The sequence below is a fragment of the Puma concolor genome, chromosome D3 (genome assembly GCF_028749965.1).
Source record: "Puma concolor isolate L17-30 chromosome D3, mPumCon1.1.hap2, whole genome shotgun sequence".
In the NCBI taxonomy this organism is placed as follows: Eukaryota; Metazoa; Chordata; class Mammalia; order Carnivora; family Felidae; genus Puma; species Puma concolor.
Genome location: NC_141678.1, coordinates 966,169 through 992,304, shown reverse-complemented (window position 1 = coordinate 992,304; position 26,136 = coordinate 966,169). Strand labels below are relative to the sequence as shown.

Sequence of the window (26,136 nt, the reverse complement as noted above, 5' to 3'; positions counted from 1 at the left end):
GAGCGGTCAGACGGTCCCCACCGTGGCGGTGCACTGTGGGCCCGCAGGGCTGGGACTGAGACCCGCCGCGGCCTGGCCGCCACGTCTGCCGCGGGCCGGCGCTCTCAGAACGTTGGGAAGCCAGGAGCCGCCTGCGCGATTCCCCGGTCCCTCCTCGCCCCCCCCCCCCCCCCAAGCACAGTCACCCCCAGGGGCTTCACCCGCGTCCACGCGGCTACAGGAGGGGGCGTGCCCCACAGCAGTTTCCGGAGACGCCCTCTGGACCCTGAGCTCATTCAAGGCGCCAGGAGCGCGGCCCCAGCCCTCAGGGCCCTGGGCTTCTCGGCCAGCCCGCCCGCCTTCACCCGCGCTGAGCTGTCCCCGTGCAGTGAGGCCGTCAGCCCGGCACGCGGAGCACCGCCCCCGGAGAGCCGTTGTCACCTGCCCTGTGCTCTCGGTCAGAGTCTTCGGGGGCCTCACGCCCGTCCACTACACCACGCACGCCCACGTGCACACGTGCACGCTCAGCCCTCAGTCCCTCCCGTCTGTGACAGCCCCCCGATGGAACGGGCCGCAGTTCCACGGGGCCGCCCTCCTGCCCCGTGGCGAGGCCACTCCGGAGGCCACGGGGCCTCCGCTCTCCAGGCGGGGCGGGAGCCCCGTGCCGACGCATCCAGAGGCTCCCGGTAGACCCGTGCGCTCTCAAGGCTTTCCGTGTCGGCTCCACGCAGCGTCGCTGTGGCCTCCGCGGGGGAGTGGGGGCCCCCGACTCACAGTTCACCCCGCGGGCCTCACCACCTCCCTGGGAAGACCCACCGAAAACGTCGGTTGCAGGCGGAGAGGCCCCCGTGGCCAACTTTGGCCACGCTGGACAGCTGGGGTGCAGCGGAAGGGGGCCCATGGAGGGCGTCCATGGAGGGCGACCACGGAGGACTGCCCGGGGTCGAGACAGGCAGAGCACACGTGGCTCCCGGGTGCTCAGCATGGCCTGGGCCATGAGCGGTGCGGACGGTCGGGCTCTCCTTCATCAGTGTCTGCATCACAACGTCTGAGAAGCACCTTGCGGAGATCGGCGTGGGCGGGGTGGGGGGCGGGGGCGGCCACTGTGTCGGCCACGCTCCCACCCACGGCTTGGGCACTCCCGACCCCTCCAAACAGATGCTGGCCCCGAAACCAGGCCAGCCCAGCAGCCCCGAAGTGCAGGGACAGGCCGGGCCGTGGGTGGGGCTGGGGACACACCCGTCCCAGGACTGTTCAGGAGGGAGGGCTGCCCCAACGGGGTGTGGAGAAGAGGGGGTTGATTCTGGAGCGCTCAGATGTTCGTGGCCGTGATGGGCTCGTTCAGAAGGGGGCCAGTACTGCGCCACGTGGATGAGGCGGGCGGGGAGATGGGTCCCTGATTCCGCTGCTGCGGAGGGAAAAGCCAGGCCTGTGTGTGAATCTCGCCTGCTGGTTTTCTGTGTCTGATGACGTGACTCCTGGGCCTCGCTGTCCTCAGGGTGGAGGGACCGTCCTCCTGGACTAGCCGATTCCCAGGGGCAGCAGACAGCCTGCCTAAGGGGCTCCCTTGGCGTGCAAACCACCCGGCCCAGGACAGCCTCTGGCCCAGCCTCCTCCAGCCTGGCCTCCTCGCCCCAAATGCCCCCTGTGGCCTGGCTGCCCCACCTCTGGGCCCCCGAGGAACACCCTCTCCTCAGAGGCAGCCAGGCCCTGACCTGCTGGCCTTACCACACCCGAAGGCCGGCAGCCGGCCGGGGGCTCGGACAGCGGGACCTCAGGCCCGTTCCCCAGGCGGTCGCCTCACACAGGCCCCACTGTCGTCCCACAGCTGGGGTGAGGAAGGTTCCAGCCTCTTGCAAAATCAGAGTGTGCTGCTTTGAGGGTGAAGACGCGGGCCGTGGAGGGGCCCTCCCCCGGGGCGTCCTTGCCTGGCTCTCTGGTCTAGCGCACGAGAAGCACACTCGGGAGAAAATGCTGCACAGACGTCCTGGGCCTTGCAGGCCCAACGGGGCCCACGTCTTCCAGCCACTTTGGCAGAACAGAAGTAACGAGGTTTCATCCGCGACCTGCCCAGGGTCCTCATCTCTTACTCGTGGGATTTGCAGGTGGCACAGCACAGGCTTCCAGGGACAAAAATAATTCCTTGCTCTGGGTGGCATTACTGCGTGTGCAGACGCAGTCAGCGTCTAAACTAAGGCTCCGTGGAATGCGTTCCCGGGCTCTCCGATGTGACTTCAGGCAGGAAGGACTTTCTGAGCACGGTCCTCAGCTCCCGGTGACAGTGTTTCTTTAGTAGCCGCCTTGACTGAGACTGTTCGATAAGCCCACCTAAGGAGACACCCTTCCTCACCCACCTGGCCATCCCCATCCATTTGTTCACCTGCCTTCCCATGCATCCACCCACCCACCCACCTGAACACCCATCCCACCCCTCCCTCCCTCCCTCCCTCCATCCATCTCTCCATCCATCCGTCCATCCGTCCATCCATCCATCCCTCCCTCCATCCATCTGTCCATCTGTCCATCCATCCATCCATCCATCCACCCATCCACCCCTCCCTCTCTCCATCCGTCCACCCATCTATCCCTCCATCCCTTCATCCATCCATCCCTCCCTCCCTCCCTCCATCCATCCGTCTGTCCATCCCTCCCTCCATCCGTCTGTCCATCTGTCCACCCACCCATCCCTCCCTCCATCCATCCATCCATCCATCCATCCATCCGTCTATCCATCTATCCCTCCATCTCTTCATCCATCCATCCCTCCATCCATCCATCCATCCATCCATCCATCCGTCCATCCATCCATCCCTCCATCCCTTCATCCATCCATCCCTCCCTCCATCCATCTGTCCATCTATACACCCATCCACCCATCCCTCCCTCCCTCCATCCATCCGTCTGTCCATCCCTCCCTCCATCCGTCTGTCCATCTGTCCACCCACCCATCCCTCCATCCTTCCATCCATCCATTCACCCACCTATACACTCATCCATCCATCTCTCCATCCATCCCTCCATCCGTCCATCCATCTGTCCATCCATCCATCCATCCATCCACCTGTACACCCATCCACCCATCCCTCCCTCCCTCTATCCGTCCACCCACCCACCTGTCTGTCCATCCATCCGTCCATCCACGCGTCAGTCCACCTGTCTGTCCACCCACCCATCCCTCCATCCATCCATCCATCTGTCCATCCATCTATCCCTCCATCCCTTCATCCATCCATCCGTCCATCCATCTATCCCTCCATCCCTTCATCCATCCATCCGTCTATCCATCTATCCCTCCATCTCTTCATCCATCCATCCCTCCATCCATCCATCCATCCATCCATCCATCCATCCGTCCATCCATCCATCCCTCCATCCCTTCATCCATCCATCCCTCCCTCCATCCATCTGTCCATCTGTACACCCATCCACCCATCCCTCCCTCCCTCCATCCATCCGTCTGTCCATCCCTCCCTCCATCCGTCTGTCCATCTGTCCACCCACCCATCCCTCCATCCTTCCATCCATCCATTCACCCACCTATACACTCATCCATCCATCTCTCCATCCATCCCTCCATCCGTCCATCCATCTGTCCATCCATCCATCCATCCATCCACCTGTACACCCATCCACCCATCCCTCCCTCCATCTGTCCACCCACCCACCTGTCTGTCCATCCATCCGTCCATCCACGCGTCAGTCCACCTGTCTGTCCACCCACCCATCCCTCCCTCCATCCATCCATCCATCCATCCATCCATCCGTCCATCCATCTATCCCTCCATCCCTTCATCCATCCATCCCTCCCTCCATCCATCTGTCCATCTGTACACCCATCCACCCATCCCTCCCTCCCTCCATCCATCCATCTTTCCATCCCTCCCTCCATCCGTCTGTCCATCTGTCCATCCACCCATCCCTCCCTTCATCCATCCATCCATCCATCCACCCACACACCTATCCCTCCATCCCTCCATTCACCCATCCGTCCACCCACCCACCTGTCCGTCCATCCATCCGTCCATCCACCCGTCAGTCCACCTGTCTGTCCACCCATCCCCCACCCATCCATCTGCATCGGTCTCTACAACCAGCCTGACTATCCAGGCACGATGCAGAGCTCTCTTTTTAAGATGAGGGGGTCAGAACGAGATGTCCACGCCCGGCCTCCTCGCCGAGGCCTTCAGACAAGAGGCTGGAAGCCCCAGAGGCTCAGCTGAGACCCAGCCTCACAGGCCATCTCACCCGGTGCAAACCCAGCAGGTGCCCGGCCACTGTCTTCCTTTCGGGCAGCGCACAATTTCCCCCTTGAACAAGCAACCACTTGTAGTCCCTCAGGAGACAACCGCGCGTAGCACTTTTAGAGATTTCGCGTCTGAACCTACTTTACAAGATTTACAATCAGCTCGGTGCCCCCCCCCCCCAACCCCAGCCCGGGTCCAGTGCTGCTGCCTCTCTCTTGTCCCACGAACCCCTCACTCTGCAGGAATGATCCAGCTCCAGGGGCAGAACAGACTGGGTTTAGCTTGGGAAAGGCATCTCCCAGGGCTCGGCTGGGCTCAACGCATGCATTTCTGACAAGCAAACGTCTCTCCCTGGGACGGTCTGAGCACACACACATATGCTTTCAAACAGCTGCTTCCCTGCTCCGTTCCCTGCGCCAGACCCACAGACACTCCGAGTGGGGCTTTCGTTCCAAGCTCCTGCCGCTTGTTTCCGTGAACATGTCGAACGCTTCAAACAAACAAGAGAGAAAAAATAGCTTCCTTCCTTCTAAACGAGTGGTTCTCAAAGTGTGGTCACAGGACCAGCAGCAGCGTCACCTGGGGCGCCCCAGAAACGCAGTTGGCCGTCCGCTCCAGACCTGACCTGCGGAGTCAGAGGCTCTGTGGCCAGCCCCGCGACCTGCACTTTAACAAGCCCTCCGGGGGGTCCCGACGTGTGCCGGGGTCCGCGGGCGGCTGTGCAAAGTGCTCAAGGGGGTCCCGACGTGGTGGGGTCCGGGGGCGGCTGCACGAAGTGCGCGAGGCCTCTGTCCCCGCCTCCGCCCTCTAACCACCTCGCACACTTGGTGCCACCGTGTGGCCCAGAAGCCCCGTCCCTCGGACACCACCTGAGGCTGCAGCTGTGTGGTCCTGCACTTCCTGTCCTCAAGCGGAGGTGAGGCTATACCTCTTAGGTGATGGCCCCCGCGCGCCAAGCCCCCTGCAGCTGGACGAAGTGATGGAGGGCTCTGGTCAATACCACGGACGCGGGACTCTTCCCTGTCTGCTCTGAACACGCGGAAATGGTGGGTAGGCTGCTTAGGAGTTAAAAGCATCCGTGGAAAACCACAGTTAGTTCCCCACCGCTCAGAAGGAGCAGAAGCCCACCGGCCGGAGTGGGGCTGGCGCCACAGGGGCAGGACCCTGAGCCTCCCGGAGGGCCGGGGACCGGGTGGGGGGCCTGGGGCCGGGCTGGGTGCCCCAACTGTGAATGGAAGCTGACACACCGGCTCCGACTGCCCCCTGGGATGCAGCCAGACACGGTGAGAGATGAAGCAGAGACCGGAGCCGGCGACTGTGTGACGGGGGGAGTCTTGGGACGAAACCCCAGCCACCCAGTTTTGAGCGGAGGCCTGGGGTGGGGGTGGGGGCAGGCACGCAGAAATCTGCGACTCCCGTCCAGGGACAAGTGAGCGTGAAGGTGCCGTTCCCGCGAAAGGGAGATCTCCACACAAATGTACAGAGCACACGCGGAAAATCCAGTTCCGGAAGAGTCACCTACCAACCCAAGACGGGACTTCGGGAAAGAGAGAGAACGGGCAGGAAGGTCGTAAGCAGACCGCGAGGACTGACCGCGAGGACTGTCGGAGATGAAGGAAGGAGGGAAAGCGTCCATTGAGAGAGGAGAGGAGGTTACGAGTTACGGCCAACGGTCACAGAACAGCCACGTGTGAGAAGCACCAGCGGAACACGGCGTAAACACGACACATGCTCGCGGAGGTGAGAAACCACAGCTACGGAAGTGGCCTGGGTCGCCGTCTGGACACGGCCGGAGACACTGGTCCTTCACGGGGACGTGACTGAGCGGGGCACCCAGGAGGCGCGGCCCAGCGGCGAAGGGACGGGAAGTGGGGGGGGCCTGTGCGCGCCCGGCAGCACCCTGACCTGAGGGGGAGGCCTTCCCGCCAGCGGTCAAGGGCCGAGGCGTTGGGGGGGGTGGGTGAGGAGCCACGGTCTGCTGTGCAAAACAAGAAAGATGACGAAGATCCATCCCTCAGGGATTCAAGCCTATGCTGCGGTCAGACAGCTTCTCGGACAGGCCAGAGACGAAGGGGGACAGGCGTGCTCACGAACGTCCTGCCTGCGAGGGGCCGCGTCTGCATCGCACGGTGCAGGTTAAGACCAGCTGGAAGACCAGGAACGCCGTGGAAGAAACGGGCAGCGGCCGGAGCGTTCGTGCTCGTTAGCAACTGAAAAGACGCAAAGTGAGTCAACACAGACGCTCCCTTCGTGTCTGCCTCGTTTGCCACAAGTAAAAATTACTCACTCAGATCCCGGGGCCCCGTAAGACCCGGGCAGCTGTCTCTCGCACGCACCACTGATGAGAGTTCACACGCAGACACACGCACTCACACGCACTCACGCACACAGAGCAGCGGGGCGCAGGGAGGGAGATCTGGCAAGTTCCACAAAAGCCACGGAAACACGAAGTCCGTCTGGCTCAGCAGGTCCGTCTCCAGACAGTCCTCCGGAGGGAACCGCGACCGGAAGGCGCACACGGGGACACGGACCAGCGTGTGGCACAGAGCGGCGAGCCGGCGGCCATGGACGGGGGCGTGAAGCCCGGTGGGCGCCGTCCTGACCCGCGGCCCCGGGAACGCCCCCCGCTAGTGCAAGGCACGGGGCCACGTCACGGGTGTGCGAGGGCACATGTGGACGATGCTCTCACGTGTGCGACACGGGTCCGACGAGAATCACCCGGACTGAGGTCCGGTTTGCCCACCACGGCGTTTCCTCTGATAAAAGCTGCTTTTACGCAGGAGAGGAGAGGGTGTTCCGAAATGCCTGCACAAACACGTCTGTCTGTTGTCTCAAGCACAAAGTCCCCCGGCCCTGACTTAGGGTCACATCACGCCTGCGACAGATGGGGAAATGGAGGCTCGGAGAGAGGCCTGGCCAATGCACACAAGTCTCGAGGGGTCTTCCAGAATCCCCGTGTGAGCAGTGGGGCTTTTCCACAAACATGTTCAAGAGGACAGGGGCGTCCCCCCGCCTGGAGGCCTGCTTCCTCCGTCCAGGGGGACCTTGCCCTGTGGGCTGCTGGGCACTGGGGGTGTGTCCCCCCATGACCACTACCTTGTCAGGCAGACCCGCCCACTTGTAACTAGAAGAAGCCCTTCCTGAAGGCGGCAGGACGGGCACCTCACCGCCCGCCCTCCCCTCTGCCCGCTGCCCCCTGAAGGTCTAGGACTGGCCTGGAGACACCCTGCAGCCCTGTGATGCCTGACGGCAGAGCCCCCTGCCCCGAGCGTGGACGGCGTGGGCACACCTCCCTGGCGCCCCCCGCTGGGAGACACAGGAGCTCAGATAAATGCCCCGTGGGAAGACGAGGGAACACCCCCCCCCCCCAGCCCCCAGACGGTTAATGCCACCGCACCCCTCAAAGGGCCGGGCTTTGAAGGCACACTGACGGCCCCCAGGGCTGAGGGGGCTTTCCTGTAACACCCCGGAGAAGTGGCGAGTCTGAGAGTTTCAAAACAGCGAAGCAAACGATTTCCGATTTCTGTTCCGCGGGAGGCTTTCCCAACCCAGACCCAGGCCACTGGATTCTGTCTTGACCTTTATTAACCAGATGGACGCGAAGGATTCATTTCCCCCTAATGGGCTCTTGCACTCTCCTCGTTAGGGGAAGAGCAGTCGGCATTTTTACAGTCACAGAAATGTAACTTGGCCGCGGGACCCCAGAATTACTCCTCTAAGCGGGTGGAACCGATGACACGTGCTGCACAGCCACCCGTGCCAAGGACAGATTGGAAACAGCCGCGGCTGCGAGGTCCACCTGTGCGGGAAAGGCAGCAGAAAGGCCACGGGGCCACAGGGCCACCTGCGGTCTCTGCCACAAGGGCCATGCTCCTGCCACAGGGCCTTTGCACTTGCTGCCCCTCGGCTGGGAATGCCTTTCCCCGTAGCCGCACGGCTCGCTTCCTCTCCGCCTTTACGCCCGCTCGGACGTGGCCTCCCTTCCCTGATTGTCCCGTATAAAATGACAAGCCCCCATCCCTTCCCCGTGCGTGGTTTTCTATGGATGACACATGCCACACACTGTCCCCATTTACGACCCATGCGTGCTCTGTCCCCTGCGGAGCCCCCAAGCATCTAGCGCGGCGTGGCAGACACCCGCGAGAAGTTGCTCAACAAACGAAGCGCTTGCTTTCTCTGCCGTGCCCCCCACCCCGGGCTCTAGCGTCTAGCACGTCACAGGGAGGCCGGCCCTCCCCTCCCCTCCCCTCCCCTCCCGGAGGCCTCCTGTGCCCACTCCACAGACGCACTGGCGCTTACACCGGGTTGCACACAGCAGGGAAGGAGGCAGCCGCGGCCCCTGACTATTCCAGCGGGTCGGGGGGCGGGAGGCATCGGTGGGAGGCGGTGGGCAGAGCCAGATCGTGTGAGGAACAAAGCACCGTGGAGCCGAGACCAGGTTCCAGAAGCAGCAGGGGCTGGAAGGACTCCCCGCAGAGAGGGGCCAGCCTGGCTCGGCCACGGAAGGGGAGGGTGGGTGGGGGCACGTGGGGAGGGGTGCTGAGGATCACGGGAGGGAGTTTGGGCTCGGCCCTCAGGGTGAGGGGGGCCCCGGGGCTCCCTGGGCTTCTGAATGGAGCGGATAAGAAGGGGGACGGGGCGAGGCCAGGTCAGATGTGGGGCACCAGGCAGCTGCCACAGGACCCCCCCCCCCCGGGCCGCCAACACCTCCACGGAGACAGACCTCCCCCTCCCCCCAGCCGTCAGCACTTCTGCAGGCACAGACCGCCCCAGCCGCCAGCCTGTCCACGGTGGACGTCTGCTCTGGGGATACGGACGGAGGGCACCTGGTCACCCTGCGCCGGTCTCTGGCCCACGGTGGGTGGGTTTGTGGGGAGACCCTGCTCTGAGGTCCGGGACCGGCAGGCCCCCGGCCGGCGACAGGTGTAGGTGCAGGCGTAGGGCGTGACCCTGGCCCCCAGCACCGGGCCTCCCCGCTGGCCCCCTTTCACGTTCCGTCCTCCCCTCTCGTGTTCCCAGTGCCCCTCGTCTCTGCGTCCTGGCGAGCTACCTGAACCCCGTCGGTGACGAAAGTAACAACACGGATAAATGTGCGCGTCCACACTGGTGCCTGCCGTGCAACGTGCACCCCGATCTACGCCCTTAGTTACCTCGTCCCCTCCCGCAGCGGACCGCACCTCCCCCCTGCCCCCGCGTCTGCCCGAGTCCTCCCCGCACAGGCGGGACCCTGCCCAGCCCCCACTTTACAGAGCAGACACCGGGGACGTTGGGGTCCCAGCCGCGGTCACGGGGCCGAGGGGCCAAGCACAGAGGCTTCTTCCATCGCCACAGAGGCTCCTGTCTTCCTGCCACGGTAACGCCCCCCTGCGACGCCCTGTGGGCGTCACCACCAGTGAGAAGCCACCCAGGTGAGACCGTCCCCGTCCCTCCTCCGCCATCTGAGCTTCAAAACCAGCAGTGGCTGCCGGCGGTTTCGGGGGGGCGTGTCTCGCCCACGGGACTGGGGGTCTCCCAGTCTCCACCACCCCCCGTGCCCTTGTGTTTACCGAGCCCGCACCCCGCTTCTGGATGCCCCCTCCCTGCGGGCGCTCACCACACGGGCCCAACATGCCCTCCGGCCTCTGCGGGCGACCTGTTCCCGGCCGGGCGTCCCCGTGTGCCCCGGCCACCATGCTGTGCGGTGCTCTGTCCTCTGGGACAGTCCCCTCACGGGACTCTCCTAATTTCCTGTTCTCTGACCTGCCTAATTCCCAGAGGGGACATCCCGCGCTGGTGTCCGAGACCCCGTGCAGTGACATCCAGGGACAGTGCTTCCCGCCCTCGTGCCGAGTTCTTGCTCAGACGGGCCGGGCTCCCGGGGCCACTGTCCGTGCAGAACCTGGCTCCTGGCCTCTGGGGACCCCGGCCTCAGGAGAACGCAGTCGCACTGCTGGGGGGAACCTGGCCTGGTCCCCCCCCGCCCCCCCCGCCCCTCTGGAGGTATGGTTGTCTGCCCTCCCCGGCCCCTGTGGGCCCCTGAGCCTGTTTGTCCCTCCCTGTCCCGTCCCCCAGCCCACCTTCCACCCTAACCCAACCAGCCCCGCTGAAGCCAGGGTTCAGCCCCTGCCCGGACCTCCTCCAGCCTCAGGCTGACATCCTCTGCCTGCCCCGCTGGGCTTGTGGGGCTCCCCTCTGCCCCCGGGAGGACCCTGGAGGGACTGCTCTGAGCCTGGGGGTCCTCAAGGCTGCGGGAAGCCTCTCCCTGAACCAGATTCGGGAATCGTGTGCAAAGGTTTGGGGTCCGTTGATCAGCACAGCTGAGAACAGTCGAAGGTGGAAGAACCCGCCACGTTAACCTCCGGGTTCCGTTCTTAACACGTGTGACTGAAGGTCGAGTGTACATTTTTTATTCAAAATTGGACCGTGTCAGGGAATTAAATACAGATGCAAACGAGCCCGAAATGCTTCCGAGAACTTGAGATTTGGTGTAAGTTTAATTTATTAGATACACTAGCGTTTTTTAAGCACCTGGGGGAATTTCCGCTGTGGTATCAGGCATTCCAAGCGCTTAAAGGGAAAAGTAAATACGTTATATTTATAAGTGTCATTTTAAAAGGTTCAAGGGAATTTAATTAACTAAAGGCAGAGAGGGAACTGATTGTTGTTTAATGGCATTCAACCCGTTCAACCCGAGTTAATCAAACATTAATCAAAGAAAACAGGGAAGTGAGTGTTCTCTCTAATCTCAATCGATTAGACTTATAACCATAATGATATGAGCCCCCAGGTTTAACTTAAAAGCTTAAAGCAAATAGGTTTTGAAAAGTATAATTTCAATAAACCGTGTAGAAAATTTTTAAAACTCGCCTGAAATCATCCCTGTGAATAAAGGCTCCACAGGCAAAAGTAAACAACCCAGAATCCCAAACCAACCAGAGCTCAGCTCAGCCCAGCTACCGAGCCCACCGAGCCCACACCGGGACATCCCGGCCCTGCTCCTGGGCGCAGGGTGCTCGGCAGAGCGGGGGACACGTATGTAGGCGCGCCAGGCAGGCTCGGGGCCCCAAAGCGGCAGGCCGGCGGGGGGCCGGTTCTCAGAGCAGGCGCCCTGGGCAAGCAGCGTCCGCAGCCCTGAGAATGTGCTGGAAATGCAGATTCCTGGGCCCCGTCTCGCCCTATGGAGTCCAAATCCCGGGGGTGGAGCCCAGGGGTCTGTGTTTTTTTTTTTTTTTTTTTTAACGTTTATTTATTTTTGAGACAGAGAGACACAGAGCATGAACAGGGGAGGGGCAGAGAGAGAGGGAGACACAGAATCCGAAGCAGGCTCCGGGCTCTGAGCTGTTGGCACAGAGCCGGATGCGGGGCTCGAACCCACGGACCGTGAGATCATGACCTGAGCCGAAGTCGGACGCTTAACTGACAGAGCCACCCAGGCGCCCCCAGAGGTCTGTGTTTTAAGGAAACCTCTAGAAGATTCAGGTCGGAAAACCGCAGCCTGGGAACCTGGCCCTGCCCTCGGCCTGCCAACCAGGCGAGCTCCCAGACAGAAGTTTACTGCAGTGCGGCCAGTGGGGCTGTGACTTCAGGGTGCCATTCAGTGAGCCCCGAGGCGGGGTCCCACCGGAGAGGACCCCATTCCTGAGCCACCTGAGCGGAAGCACTCCACAGCTCGGACCCAGGGCCACGGGAGCCAGAAACCCCGGAAGAAGGTGGAGGCGTACGTGTCACAGGCAGGGAGGGCCGGGGACGGAACCCCAGGTGCGCGTGGGCCACGGGGGAGCAGAGGCCGGGTCACGACCGGGCAGCTGGCACTCGGGGCCCAAACCCCGCACCCTGGAAGCGGGCTGGCTGTCAGGAGTGGCCCTGGAAAGCCGGCCCAGCCCCGCCGGGAACAAAGCCCTGCACGTCAGCCTTCGAATGCGCCCTCTGCTCCGAATCAAAACCCAATTTTATTTTATTTTTTTCAGACTAAAACGAGGCGCTGAACAACTTTTTCCCCACCGAACTTTTCAAAAGCCAACACAGCACGGAAGCCACTTTGGCAGAGGAGGCCACGGCCCCACGAGGGCCCAGTGGTGGGGCGGGGCCGGCCTCTGGGAACCCCCCACTCCAGGCCACCACCCTGCCCGCCCACGGCCCCTCCATCCAAGGAACCTCCCCACCCTCCCAGCTGCTCAGGCCCGAGGACGAGCGGGAGACTGTTCCGGAGCCCCCACCCCCAGCAAGCCCTTCGTGCGCTCCCTCGAGAATGTACCCGGACGACACAGGATCTCACCGTCCCCTCCCCGGTCCAAGCCTCACCTCCCTGCATTATCCCAGAAGCCCTGGCCTCCCTGCTCCGGCCCTCACTCGCTCCACCCCGGAGTCGCAGGGGTCAGGGGAATCCCTGAAACATGGAAGCCAAGCCTCTACCCAGAGCCTCCCATGCCTCTGGGCTCCCTCAGAGCAGAAGCCAGACCTCTCCCGCCCCCGTGCCCCTCGGCTGCACGTGTGTCACATCTGGAGCGCATCAGGCACGACCCTGCCCCAGGGCCTTTGCATCTGCCGTGCCCTCTGCTTGGAACACCCCTTCCCCTGATCATCCACAGCTCCCTCACGACACCAAGAGGTCTTTCTATAGACATCCTTCTGACGGGGGTGGGGGGTGGGTTCCTGACTGATGTCTTTAAAACTGCCCCCTCCCTGCTCTCCTGCCCCTCCCCTGCACTCCTGCCCCCTTCCCTGCTCTCCTGTCCCTCCCTGCACTCCTGCCCCCTCCCATGCTCTCCTGCCCCTCCCTTGCACTCCTGCCCCTTCCTGCACTCCTACCCCCTCCCCTGCTCCTCCTGCCCCTCCCCTGCTCTCCGGACCCTCCCCTGCAACTGCTGCCCCTCCCCTGTACTCCTACCCCCTCCCCTGCTCTCCTACCCCCTCCCCTGCTCTCCTGACCCTCCCCTGCATTCCTGCCCCCTCTCCTGCTCTCCTGCGCCTCCCCTGCTCTCCTGCCCCTCCCCTGCAACTGCTGCCCCCACCCCTGCACTCCTGCCCCCTCTCCTGCTCTCCTGCCCCTCCCCTGCACTCCTACCCCCTTCCCTGCTCTCCTGCCACTCCCTTGCAACTCCTGCCCCCACCCCTGCTCTCCTGCCCCTCCCCTGCTCTCCTGCCCCTCCCCTGCACTCCTTCCCCTCCCCTGCTCTCCTGCCCCTCCCCTGCACTCCTGCCCCCTCTCCTGCTCTCCTGACCCTCCCATGCACTCCTGCCCCTCCCCTGCAACTCCTGCCCCCACCCCTGCTCTCCTGCCCATCCCCGCACTCCTGCCCCTTCCTGCACTCCTGCCCCTTCCTGCACTCCTACCCCCTCCCCTGCTCTCCTGACCCTCCCCTGCTCTCCTGACCCTCCCCTGCACTCCTGCCCCCTCTCCTGCTCTCCTGACCCTCCCATGCACTCCTGCCCCCTTCCCAGCTCTCCTGCCCCTCCCCTGCAATTCCTGCCCCCACCCCTGCACCCTGCCCCTCCCCTGCACTCCTGCCCCTTCCTGCACTCCTACCCCCTCCCCTGCTCTCCTGCCCCTCCCTTGCAACTCCTGCCCCCTCCCCTGCTCTCCTGCCCCCACCCCTGCTCTCCTGCCCCTCCCCTGCTCTCCTGCCCCTCCCCTGCACTCCTACCCCCTCCCCTGCAACTCCTGCCCCTCCCCTGCTCTCCTTCCCCTCCCCTGCTCTCCTGCCCCTCCCCTGCACTCCTGCCCCTCCCTGCTTCCTTTCTACCTTTGGCGCTTCTCGCCAAATGACACGCTTCTCTTCTCTTCTCGCCTCCTCCCTGGAAAGTGAGCTGCAGAAAAGCAGGATCTGTTCCATCTGTTGGTTCCCTCTGGAGCTGCAGGTTTGGCATACAGCCGGCGCTCACAGTGCACGGTAAATGAGGCCCAGCTCCCTGCAGGAAACTTGGGCTCTGGGGAAGGGGCTGGGAGGGTCTCTGGCTGGGAACTCGCTGTCTGAGCACACGGGATCTCCAAAGCCACCTGCTCAGATGCGCCGTGTTCTGGTTCTGGCCGTTCGCACTCTTCCACGTCCCGCCCAGGGTGCCGTCCCCAAGGGGACGTGTGCCCCAGCCACCGACATTCCCCAAAGCACTGGACGACGAAGCGCCCTCCCACCGAGGCTAGGTCGGCCCTCAGCTTTGGGCATCCAGGAGGGAATGAATGAGCTCTGCTACCCCAGAGTCCCTGACCTGCAACCAAGATTCTTCCAGAACTTTCCATCAGTTCTCCAAGCTGCCAGACAAGGAAGTTTGAAAGCAGAGGGGCCACTGGGGTGCGGGGAAGAGGGTGGCAGGGCCGGGGGCCAAGCCTCACGGATCTCAGTCACTCCCCAGGGCAGCTCGTGGCCTCCCTCGGGGGCTCCCCTGCCCGTGCAGCCCCATGTCCTCCCCAGTCCGCAGGGCCTTTGCACAAACTGCCTCCGCGCCCACTGGGAACAGCCATGGTGGCCTCAGGTGCCCACGACCCGCATCTGCACCCCTGCCTCCCACATCCAACCAAGACAAGCACAGAACCGTGTGCAGGGCACGCAGGACAGCTCGGGAGCGGGTGTCCCGTCGTGGACACTCGGGTCCCTGTGCCGGAGGACCAGCTTCTGACGTTTCCAAGCACGCGTCAGTGCTGCACGTTCAGCGGCAACAAGTGACTCGGCAAACGAAACCAACACGAAATACCGTCCCCTTTGCTGTCGCGTTCGACAGGCGCCCCGTTCCTCAGTCCCGCGCCACCGTGGGTTCTCGCGACGACTCCCGGTTCGGGGCCTTACATCCCACGGACCCGTAACCAGCAGCGCGCGGCCCGGCCAGCCCCACCGCCAGCAGCCCTGCACCCCCGTTCCCAGGGCAGCCCCGCACACCTACCCTCATGCCCAGCTCGATGTTCTCTCCACCATACACCTCCATGCCCGGGTCCAGCAGGCCGATGTCCCCAAAGTACTCCCGGTCCACCACGAACGAGCAGCCAATCATGGCGGGGGTCCTGGTGGGGAGCAGAGACGGCACGTGAGCGGGTCACGGGTGCGTAATCCTGAGCCCCTGGCTGCCCGGCAGCCAGGAGGGCCCAGGACACGGGCAGGCCCCCCCATGGGGTTGTCTTTGCATCCTTCAGAGCCTAGTGAAGCGCCCGGCACAGACCGAATCCAAACGCTAATTGAAGAACATCAACGGGTGACAGAAACCAGCAGTCACCTCAGGCAAGTTAGTGCAGGGAATTTTAAAGAAACCAGTTTTCTCAGTGAGTTGTCTGGTCGCCTAAACGTCCCCAGGCTTGAGTCACTTGCCTGTCTCCTTCATCATGTTGTCCTACCTGTACACTAGGAGTCGGGGCTGCAACAGGCAGTTGCCTAGGTTGTGCACTGCTCCACTCGATGGAACCTCACTGATATCAGACTCTCTCTAAATGACATACCTTGAAGTCGTAGAGTGCGCAACCTGTGCAGCTGTAGGCCACAGACTGCCATCTGTTCCATTATTTCTGTAATTACTTACACCTACACGTTCAAAAAAAGTCAGTAAACGTTGCCTCGTCTTAAGAAACTGTGTCTGTGAAATCATGCGTCTATGTGCTAGCTGTATTTTTTCTACCCACAACAGTGGGTCCCTGGGAAGTGGCCTCACAGGTCACAATGACACAAAGCCATGGCGAGTAAGAGGACAGCGTCACTGTGGACAGTATCACACGTTCGGTTCTTCACGCACGCACCATTCATTCCTTCATTCAGTCGTGAACTTAGGACCCAGTGTGTGTCTTCTAGGTGGAGAGGATAGAAAGAGAAACAGAAAACGTATCTGTAACAAGAAGCAGGTCCAGGTGCTGTTAGAAACCAAGACCTTTTAAGCTTCTGATGAAGGATTTGGTCTCAAACAAAGACAAGCACGGTCTGCTTGCAGGCTGAGCGACTGGAGCCTTCTGAGCCCTAAGCGGAGCCAGCAAAGGGTTCCGGTTGTCCTCGAAGGGCCCCAGGCCGCTCTGGCGCCGGGATGGGGCCGCCCCGTCCCTGCTGTTCCTGCAGGAGCACATCCCTCTTCGGCAAAAACAACACCAAAACTTGGTCTCGGTCAGAATTTAAAAGAAGCACTTCTGCTCAGTGACTGGGAAGTCAGGAGTCAATGCCCGTCAGTCGTCCCAGAATAACAGGGGCATTAAAGAAACGATTGTCCTTTGATTTATGCAAACATTCAATTTGTCCTGTCGTTAGATTTTGGTCACAAATCTAACGGCAACGAAATTTTAATGCCGCCTTTGGCTTTTAATAGCAAGCGTGTGACGGGCTGCGCTCACCGATGTGCAGAGTCATTTCTCCCGTTTTCTCAACAGCCGTGGAAAAGCTCAGGGCGCTCTCTGGTGAATCAAAGCGCCAAATTCCCTGCCAAGTCTATTATAGCCGGTAACGATTTGTTATCCTTGCTCAGAGTTCCAAAATAGACTTAAGATAAACTCACAAGGTGACGGGAGCAGAATCCGTGGGCATGGAGTTTACCCGCACGCGAGATTCTGCTGTGATTACGGAACGTGGCAAGGCTCGGGATGTTCTGGCTGAGGGGCTCCCGGGTTTCGGGGGACGTCGTGGGGCATCCTCGCATCGGGGTCGTCCTGTGGCGCACGCGGTCGTGCCCAGGGACTCCCCCGGGAGAGGTAACAGACATACGGGTGCACACGTCTGCAGCAGACACACGGACACACACGGACATCCACGCCCCTGAGCCGTGAAACTCTGGAGCCCCGGACAAGGGGGGGGGCTGATACAATGAGGATCCCAATGCGCCCTCTGGCCTCCAGGAGACCGACAAGGGTCAAGGCGAGCCAGCGTGCCCCGGCACCTTGAAAAGCACCTGCTCACGGGCTCGGCCAGGCAACGAGCACCCGCCGCGCCGGGCACACGCTCGCTGAGCGAGCACAGGCACCTGGGAAGTGCGCCACAGGCTGCGGCTGGGCAGCGGGCGCGCGGGGAGCCACTGTGCACGCATCTGCCACTGAGGGCAGGCAACGTGACGCTGGGCGGTGTGTGGGGACACTGGACGCTGTGCCCTGAATCGGCGCTCTCGGAAGAGTCTCAGGCAACGGCTAGAGCGCCAGAGATGCCCATGCGCTCCGAGAGGCGGTGGGGGGCAGTGGGGATGGCACAGGCGTGTGCAGCGAGTGCCCAGCCCGGCTCGGAGCCGCCGGCCGTGTGGCCTCAGGCCCGCTGCCCACCGCCCCGTGCTCAGCCTCTCTGCCCGCGCCCCTGCGGAACCCGATCCGCACGAAGCCGTGTCGCGGCAGAAAGGAGCTCGGCCTGGAGGCCGTCAGCCTGGGGGCTGCAGTGGGCTCGGGGGACGGGATGGGACCCAGTGACCGAGCCTGTGGCCGTGGGGAGCACCCAACACCCCGGAAGCTCCTCTCCGGAGACCAGCAGAAAAGTCAGACGGGGAACGGCTACCGTTCCTCCCGTGTAGCTAGAGAAGCGACCACACGTGTGCGGTGACGTGCATCTGTGTATGTCTGCACACTTACGCGCGTGTGCGTCTATGGGCACTCGTGCCAGTGAGAATGTGTGCACAGGTGTGCGTGTGAGTGTGCAAGCATCTGTACACTCCCGTGGCTGCGTGGTTTTGTGTGCACAGGTGTGTGTGCATATGGATGTGTGGGCGGGTGTGCGTGCAGCTGCGTGTGCATGTCGGGGTGTGCATGCACGGAGGGGGTATGTGTGTGTGTGCTCCTGTGCAGGTGTGTGTATACTGTGTGTGTGCAGCCGGGAGCGCATACCTGTGTGCTGGTGTGTGTGTGTGCGTGTGTAAGTGTGTGTGAGACTATGCTTGTGTGTGTGTGCGGGATTCGGGCCCTTGCCGCCGCACCCCTGACTGTGGGAGGGGCAGGGGGCTACGAGTGGCCCCCCAGCCCCGCCCTAAGCTCCCTCCACGAGCTGGAAGCCGGCCGACACCCGCAGGGCCCTTGCCGTCCCCCAGACACACGGGTGGGACTCTGGACGGGTCCTGGGGACGGGAGGCCCCGCCCCGTGCAGGGGTGCAGGGGTGCAGGGGTGCAGGGGCGCAGGGGCTCAGGGCCTGGGACGCGGGCGGGCTCCAGCACTGGGGCGTGTGCACAAGTCTCCCCCAGAAACCCAAGCCTTACAATTTCCATCCCTTCTTCTCTCTCCCTCGAGCTTCGAGGGTGAGGAGCAGCAAGAAAATTCCTGAAGTAAACCCTCCAACACCAGCCCCTCGGGCGCGGAGTAAATTCCCCGCACGGCTTTCGACGTGGACGTGCGAGCTGTGTGCTCCGGAGGGGCAGTGGCTCTTCCGGCCAGGACGCGGGAGGCGATGGACCAGCCCGGACCGGCCGCCAGGCCCGTGGAAGCCAGCTCTCCGGTCCGGTCCGCGGCGAGGAGCGCCTCCTGCAGGCAGCCGGCCGTGTGCGCTTCCCCCGGAGGGCCTGCCAAGCGGGAGGGCCCGAGGGCGTCCTCCCGGTGGGGACCGGGACGAGGCACGAAGGACCTCGAGGCTGCTCGCCTGCACTCCGCGCCTGCGGGCCCCGAGGTTCCGTGTCCGCGTGCGCCCTCCTTCCGTGAATCTGTACTCCGGTGCGTGAGGCCAGTCGTTCCAGAACCCGGGGGACCCGCCCGACCCTCCGTCACCGGCCTGAGCCAAAGGCCCTGGCCCCTGACCTCCAGAGAACATCACCCCGAGTCCCCAGTTCAGAGCCGCTGTCCAGCACCCCCGGGAAGCCGGTCATTTCTCCTCTCCTGACGGCGCCACCCTGGACGGTCCTGTGAGCCGCGTCACACAGCGTGGCCGCTTCCGTGTCCAGCGTCTCTGGCCCCGCCCAGGGGCCTGAAGTCCCACGGTGCCGTCACTCGTAGGACAGATTGTCCCGTTCACTCCGGGACACGTTCCGGCAGCTGGGCATATGCCAGCGGGTTTACCCGTGACACCTGATGACACCTGGGGCGTTTCCGTCCCTGAGAACGACGGGACGGCTGTATGCGTCCACGAGAGTCTCTGCGTGGACACGGGCTCTGGTTCCTTCCCGGCGGACGGCGAGACGTGCTTTCTACCTTTGTGGAAAACCGCCGATGGCCTTCCGAGCTTTGGCCAACTCGCTCTGCCTGCAGCCTCGCATGGGTGTCCCGCGGGCCCCGCGCCCTCCCCCGCGCCCAGCTGGCGCCTCTTCTCACTCCGGTTCCTCGGCTTCCCTCCTGACCCCCCGACGGGGTGAGCATGCTGGCCACACCCACCTCCACTTGTGGAGAATCTGTTTAAAGCTTCACCTGGAGTTTGACCTCGGGCGTCCAAAGCTCTCAGGTGATGCTAGGCAGGAGCCAAGTTCGACAAGACACCGTCTGGCCAGAAAATCCCGCTTCTGGGCAGCCCAGGGGGTCCAGGGGCTGCCAGACCTTGGGGTCTCTGAGTCCTGAAATGCGAAATGCTAGGCCCCTCTTCTGCTCCTAGCTGGGGAAAGCCTAGTGTGCTGTGAACGAAGAAAAGTAACTTTCAAGCCGCTCTTCCTGGCTCCCGGCCCGTCGGTCGGCTTCTGGACGCGGATGGCTCTGGGCCCGGTTTTGACGGCAAAGGCTCCAGAGCCCCAGCTCCTGCTCCTTCCGGCTCCCAGGAGCATCGAGGGCCTGTCTCTGAGAAGCGGCCGTGGGGACAGAGCCGGGCCCCAGGCCCCGAGGGGACTGCTGCTCCGCGTCCGGGGACCCCTCGTACGGGGCACCCCTCCGTGCTGGCGGCAAGTCAGGGAGGTCGGGGCTCGGGCTGAGCTGTCCATCCCTGGTGTCCGCTGACTTCACTGCTGGACGTCCAGGCCGTGCGGGGGCCTGACTTAGCGCCCGTGGCTCTTTGCCAGCAGGGGGTGGGGGCCCGGAAGCCCCCACAAGACCCTCCCGAGGGAGAGAGAGCTTCCGAAGGCACAATGACACGTGGTCTCGGCCACTCCCACGCACAGTGACCCGTTTCAGCAGGATTTCGGCAGGGACGCACCAGCTTGGACAGACAGGAAGAGGGACGGTTCCCAGCCCCTGAAACCTCAGACCCCCGTGGGAGGTCTGCAGAGGCTCCGGGGGGTCAGCGGGTCCTGAGATGGACATTCGTCCCAGGAAACAGGCCCCACGGCTGCGTCCCCAGGACCTGGTCACGGAGCGCGGATTCCCAGGGGCTCAGCACCCCGCGGCCGATGCTGCAAACATGAGCCAGCGCGAGCAGGTGGCGGAGGGCCTGGGGGTGATGGGGAGCGAGGGACTGGGGCCTCTGGAGGCCCACGCCTGTCTACACGGGGCCCCATCCCGGCCGCGGCCAATGGTCGCCTCGCGAGAGTGTGAGCCTTCCCCCTGCCAAAAGGTGCCGGATTTGTGTATCTCGTGCAAAAATCTCTCTGCCTTCACGTCTGGGAGCCGACCTGAATACGTGCACGCATTTGAGGACAACTGTGGGCTCTCCGTCTGAAGCCCTGTCTGCAGAAACCGGTGACTTCTGCGCAGCCATGCTGCCCGGCTCCTCCTGTCTCCCTCCAGGCTTCTCGGTCCCTGGTGCCCCGTCCCCTGTCCGTGTCTGCTTCTCCCCCACGGGCTCCTCCTCTCTGCTCGTCTGCTCGGTCTCCCTCCTTCTGTCCCCACCTGACCCGGTCGCCACTCAGGCCACATGCCGGGGGTCAGCCCCCAGGCCCCCGAGTCCCGCCCAGAGCACCTGTCCCCGGCAGCCCCCGCACCCACCGCATCCCGGCCCCGGCTCACCTGATGGGCGCCGCCTCGTCGCCGCGGTCCAGCCAGTCCTGGGGGGGGATGATGTACATGCACCAGAGGCCCCAGTTGTAGCCGTGGGCCGCGCTGGCATACTGCTGTACCTCGAACGTGTCGAACTTGATGTTGTCGATGGCGGGCAGGACGATGCGCCGGCGGTCCTCCTGGATCCGCGTGAGCGCGGGCTCGGCCCTGTGGGGGGGGGGGCCACGCGCCTGTGAGGAGGGGCGTGGGGGCGGGGACCCCCACCCTGTGCCCCAACGAGGGGCCCGGCGCCCACAGGCAGGGTGACATCAGGTGACCGCCGGCCCACGGAGTGCGGGTGCCACGGATTCCCCACCACAAGACTGGGGGTGGTGGGGCCGCGGACGTGCCCCGCCTGGGGCCCTGCCCTCCCCTTCCCGGGCTGCCCACAGCCAAGGACTGACACCAAGGACATAAAAACCACTTGGGCCCGGGATGCGACACCCCTGAAGGGCAGGCCTGGCTCCAGAGCCCCTGCAGGTCGGCTGGGCCGGCCACCGGCCAGCCTTGAAGCTCAGCCACTCCCTCCACAGAACCCCACTCCCCGCCCTCCTTCCCTGCTCTTGTGGAAGATACATTTGCTCACAAACATGAACTGGAGGACCGAGTGAGGGCCGTACCCTGTTCTAACAACGGAATACATTCATAGGCTTAAAAATAAATCCACGCCTCGGGGAACTTATGTTGGAGGGGACCAGAGAGGTTACCGGGTGCTTTAATGCAGCGCACAACCTACACAACAGCATGTGGCAGCCCCGACGGGGTCGGGGGCCAGGCATCGACATAGAAGTTAACGTACGTTAGAAGGTGACAGGTATCGCGTGGGAAGCACAGCAAGGCAAGGGTAACTTGGAGTTGCAGTTTTAAATAGGCGTCTGCGTAGGCTGCCCTGGGCAATGACCAGAAGGAGGTGGGCGGCCGGTGGGTGCCAGGGGGATGGGCCAGGGCACAGCCAGCACGGGGGCCCCGGGACGTGCGCCTGGGGAGCAGGCAGATGGCTGGACTGGAGAAGTGGGGGCAGCCAGACAGCGGGGCACCGGGGGCGCTCGGGCGACCTCTCTGGGCAGCAGACTCTGCAGGGATCCCCGCGGAGGCAGGCTTCCCCCGCGGAGGTGGCCCGTCCCTGCGAGGATGAGACGCCACCAGAGCCCAGCCTCTGGGCCGGAGTCCAGCTGTGGTCGTGGGCCGCCTGCTGCTGGGGGGCCGGGGCTGGCGCCGTCGGGCGGGACAGGAGGGCCCGGGGTGAGTCGTCTGGTCCCACCCGGTGACAGGTGCCGTGTGGCCTTCCTCCCACCCTTCTGATCAAGAGCCGGGTATTCGGCTGCCTTTCGGCTTTGCGAGGAGGACTAACTGATTAGTGTCAGCGAAGTGCCCCAGAGAAGCAAAGCCCTCTGCAAATGTCACGTCTGCTAACAAGGCAGGATCTGTGTGGAGGCGACCGCGGCGGGGAGGGCGGGCGGGGGGGACTATTTGCAGATGGATAGCTGGGTTTTGGGTTGTGGAAATTAAAGTCACACTGGTTTAAAGTCGCGTCTGATGCGACAGCTCCTGGCTCTCCCAAATGGCTCCTTGGGGGAGCCTGCGATGTAGCGGAGGGGGGAATGGCCACCGAGGACGGCTGTGCAGTGCACAACCCACACAGCACTGGGGAGCGGGCCTGCGTCGGGGGGGGGAAGACGATAATCCGTAATTAACGGCAGAAGGTGATTACGCGTGGTGGGAGGAGGGCTGTCTCACGAGGGTGGGAGAGCAGAGAGATGCGGGGGCCAGGAGGCTAAGTCCAGCAGAAGAGACTTACGTCTCTGTGAAACGCGTGCAGGGTCAGAACCAACCCTTGCCACAAACGCGTGGTCCTGGGGCAGCTGGGATGCTCCGGGAGAGGGGAAGGAAGAAGGTTCCACGGCCCGCGGGACGCCGAGCCCCTGCTGGAGCCGGCTGCTGCTGGCAGGAAAGCACAAGCTCGGAGACCCCGGGGCGCGAGGCCCTCCCAGACAGCTGGGGCCCCGGGGAGCACGCACAGCAGGGCTTGTGCAGCTGAACCGCACAGGCTCAGGACTTCATCCACCCCGCCATCCTCGGTCGGCACATCCCCCCGTTTCCCTCCCGTGGGATCCCGGCGAATGTCTTACGTTGGCTTCGCGAAGCTTAAAAGTATGCATTGGGAGGTTTGATATAAAAATCGTTAATTTTACGGGGCGTCTGGGTGGCTCAGTCAGCAAAGCGTCCGACTCTTGATTTTGGCCCAGGTCATGATCTCACGGCTCACGAGTTCGAGCCCCACGTCGGGCTCTGTGCTGAGAGCTCAGAGCCTTCTTGGGATTCTCTCTCTCCCTCGCTCTCTGCCCCTCGCCTGCTCACGTGCGTGCTCTGTCTCTCTCTCTCTCTCTCACACACAAAATAAATAAACAAAATAAACTTAAAAAAGAATCCTGAGTTTTACTTTTTATTGAAATGGGCACGCTGGCCACCCTGGGCTGACTTTTCCCTGCGGCTCAGCCCCCCCATCCCCCCCCCCCACCCCGGCTCACTGAAGGACCGACCCGCTACGGTTTAACCTAAGGGTCTTGAGAGCAGAGCATCCTGCATGACAAGGGTAGCCCTAAATCCACCGACAGGGGCCCGCCTGTGAGACAGAATAGAGACACATGCTAGGTGTGAGGACAAAAGAGGCCAGAGGACGAGGCGGGACCCTCCCCGGGTGCCTCCTGGCAGTGAGACACCTTGTGTCCCAGGATTTGGAGTCGTGTCTGCTGTTTGAGCTGCCCAGGGGGTTGCGGTCACTGTTCGGCAGCCCCAGGACACTGACACTTGGGGTCGGCCCTCCCTCTGCCTGTGGGCCACTCCCGACACACACGCTCCGTTTTCTAGAGCATCCCCTCGCCTCCCAGGCAAGCACCCATCTGATCCGGAGAGTCTGGAGTCCGTTGCCTGCAGCGGCTTCCGCAGTCCAGGCAACAATCCCCGCACCCCGGCCGCGCTCCCGGCTCCCGGCTTGAGGACCAGGAGACAGGCACGCCTCCCCTGCCCCCGCCCCGCCCACGCCGTGTTGGCAAGCCTGACTTCTGACCCTGACTCTGTTCCCTGACCTAGAACATTCCCCCTCTCCCAGCTACCATAAGGTCCTCGCTCATCTGCACAGGGCCCAGCCGCCAGATGAGAAGTTAACAGCCGGCACTTTCCAGAAAACTCTCAAGCACTTCCTGCTGCTCGGCCAAGACACCCACTGTGAGGACGTTGGTGCACCACCTGCCTCGAGTCGGCGAGGTCTGGGCCACCCCCGGCTCCCTCCTGGCTGTGGATAATTCGCGGGACAACTGACGCCATTCCTAAGGCATCGCTGGCCGCCTCAGAGATGGAGAAGGTGTCAGGGGGCCCAGGCTCCACGCCCGGCTCGCACGGGGACCCCTGGGTCGCACCCGAACACCCTAGGCCACGCAGACCTGCACTTCGTGCAGCTGGCCCGGAGGCCACGCTGAGCATCAGGCCTGCAGGGCAAGCACAGGCCCAGGGCCAGAGCCGGGCCGTCCCGCCGGGGTGCGGGGTGGAGGTCACACGTCTAAGTCCCTCCCTGGCCGAGTCCCCTGCAGGTGTCTGGGTTAGAGGCCCATTTCACCCCCTGCATGGTGACGAGAGGGTCCCACGGGGGATGAGAAACTGCTCCCAACTCGCGCCCGGTGCCTTGGGCAGCTAGCCTTGGACAGCACGTGCCCACAGCAAGTGCCCCAAAGCCGTGGGTGCTCCCGGATCCGAGCCCACACCGGCGTGCTCGTGCTATGCCACCCTGCTGGCCAGTCCCAGTCCCTCTGGGAGCGAGGTGAGGGCACGCGACAGTCCTCACGTGCAAGCGTCCCGAGCCGTGCGCCCCACAGATCCCCTGGGCCGCATCCGGATGCCGGGGGCCCCCAGGCTCATCCTCCCGGGCTCCTGAAGGGAGTCCCTACAGCCAGCGCCCCCCTGCGCCCTGCCCTCACCAGCCCGTGCCGAACTCCACGTGGGCGTCGAAGAAGCCGACCACGGGGGCCGTGGCCGCCTTCCAGCCCTGCAGCCGTGCCCGGATCAAGCCTTCCCGCCGGCTGTTGCGAACAATCTTCACCAGGCCCGGGTACCTCCTGTTGACATACTGGTCCAGACTGGTCTTGAGCTCCACTGCAGGGACACAGAGACGCCTCATCACACCCACACCTCGGGAGGGGTCTGAGATCGCCCCGGGTCGGCGGGGGCAGGCTGGGCCGCTGCGAGCCCCGGGCCCGTGGTTCGCTGCCATCGAAGAAGGCCTGCCGTAGCGGGTTGTGACTCAAGGGGCTGGGGAGACCGCAGAGCCGCGAGACCCCAACCCATGTGGCTGGCACTCCAGCAGGGGGACAATAAACAGAAGACGGCGAAACGGGACTGACTAGACAGAGGCGTGTGTCACCGGGACGGGAGGAAACAGGACCGATTCACTCAGCTGTGAGAGGGAGGAAGTCCACAGATGGACGGATGGGGGATCACGGTGTGGTCATCCACACCGTGGAATATTCAGCCGCGGCCAGAGGGAAATCCTGACCCCTGCCACGACACGCATGAACCCCCAAGGACATGACACTCAGTGAAATAAGCCAGACAGAAACGGACAAACACTGCGTGACCCCACTTCTCCAAGGCCTCCAGGGTCGCCACATTCACAGAGGCAGAGGGTGGGGTGGGGGTGCCAGGGGTGGGGGGAGTGGAGGGGGTGAGTGTTCGGTGGGGACAGGGCTCCAGGGTGGGAGACGGAACGTTCTGGGGACGGATGGTGGGGAAGGCTGCACAACAGTGTGGGTGTGCTTCCTGCCCCTGAGCTGCACACTTGCTGTTTAGACGGTTAATTTTACGCTACGAGAGCTTCAGATCGATACATTATTAAAAAATTGACGAAGGCGCGGACAAAAAACAGGAATTGACTTGAGGAAACTCCCAAAGGTAACAACCTGCAGCAGGTTAGGGCCTCTAGGGGAAGAGAAGGTTGGCTGCGGCTGGGCAGGGGCCACCCCCCACGCCTGGGCCCCGAAGACACCTGTCCCCCGCATCACCGACCCTACGGGACCCCCCAGGGAGGACAGCCGGTCCTTCCCGCCCCATCCTGCCCTTGGCGGGCTCTGGAGGCATCCCCCAAGCGTCCCCTCCGCAGCACAGAGGAGAGGCCACCATGATGCGCCCACGGG

General features: G+C 63.4%; 1 protein-coding gene across 2 annotated transcripts in view; it reads right to left on the bottom strand.

Moving 5' to 3' along the window:
- GALNT9 (polypeptide N-acetylgalactosaminyltransferase 9) overlaps positions 1-26,136 on the bottom strand; it is an 82,639-nt gene that overhangs the window by 14,105 nt on the left and 42,398 nt on the right. For both annotated transcript variants that reach the window (XM_086681388.1, XM_086681389.1), the window contains exons 4-6: positions 24,925-25,099; positions 20,924-21,121; positions 15,078-15,195 (exon numbers count right to left, since the gene is read on the bottom strand). In XM_086681388.1, coding sequence (XP_086537514.1) covers positions 15,078-15,195; positions 20,924-21,121; positions 24,925-25,099 — 491 coding nt within the window. The remainder of the gene's footprint in view (positions 1-15,077; positions 15,196-20,923; positions 21,122-24,924; positions 25,100-26,136) is intronic.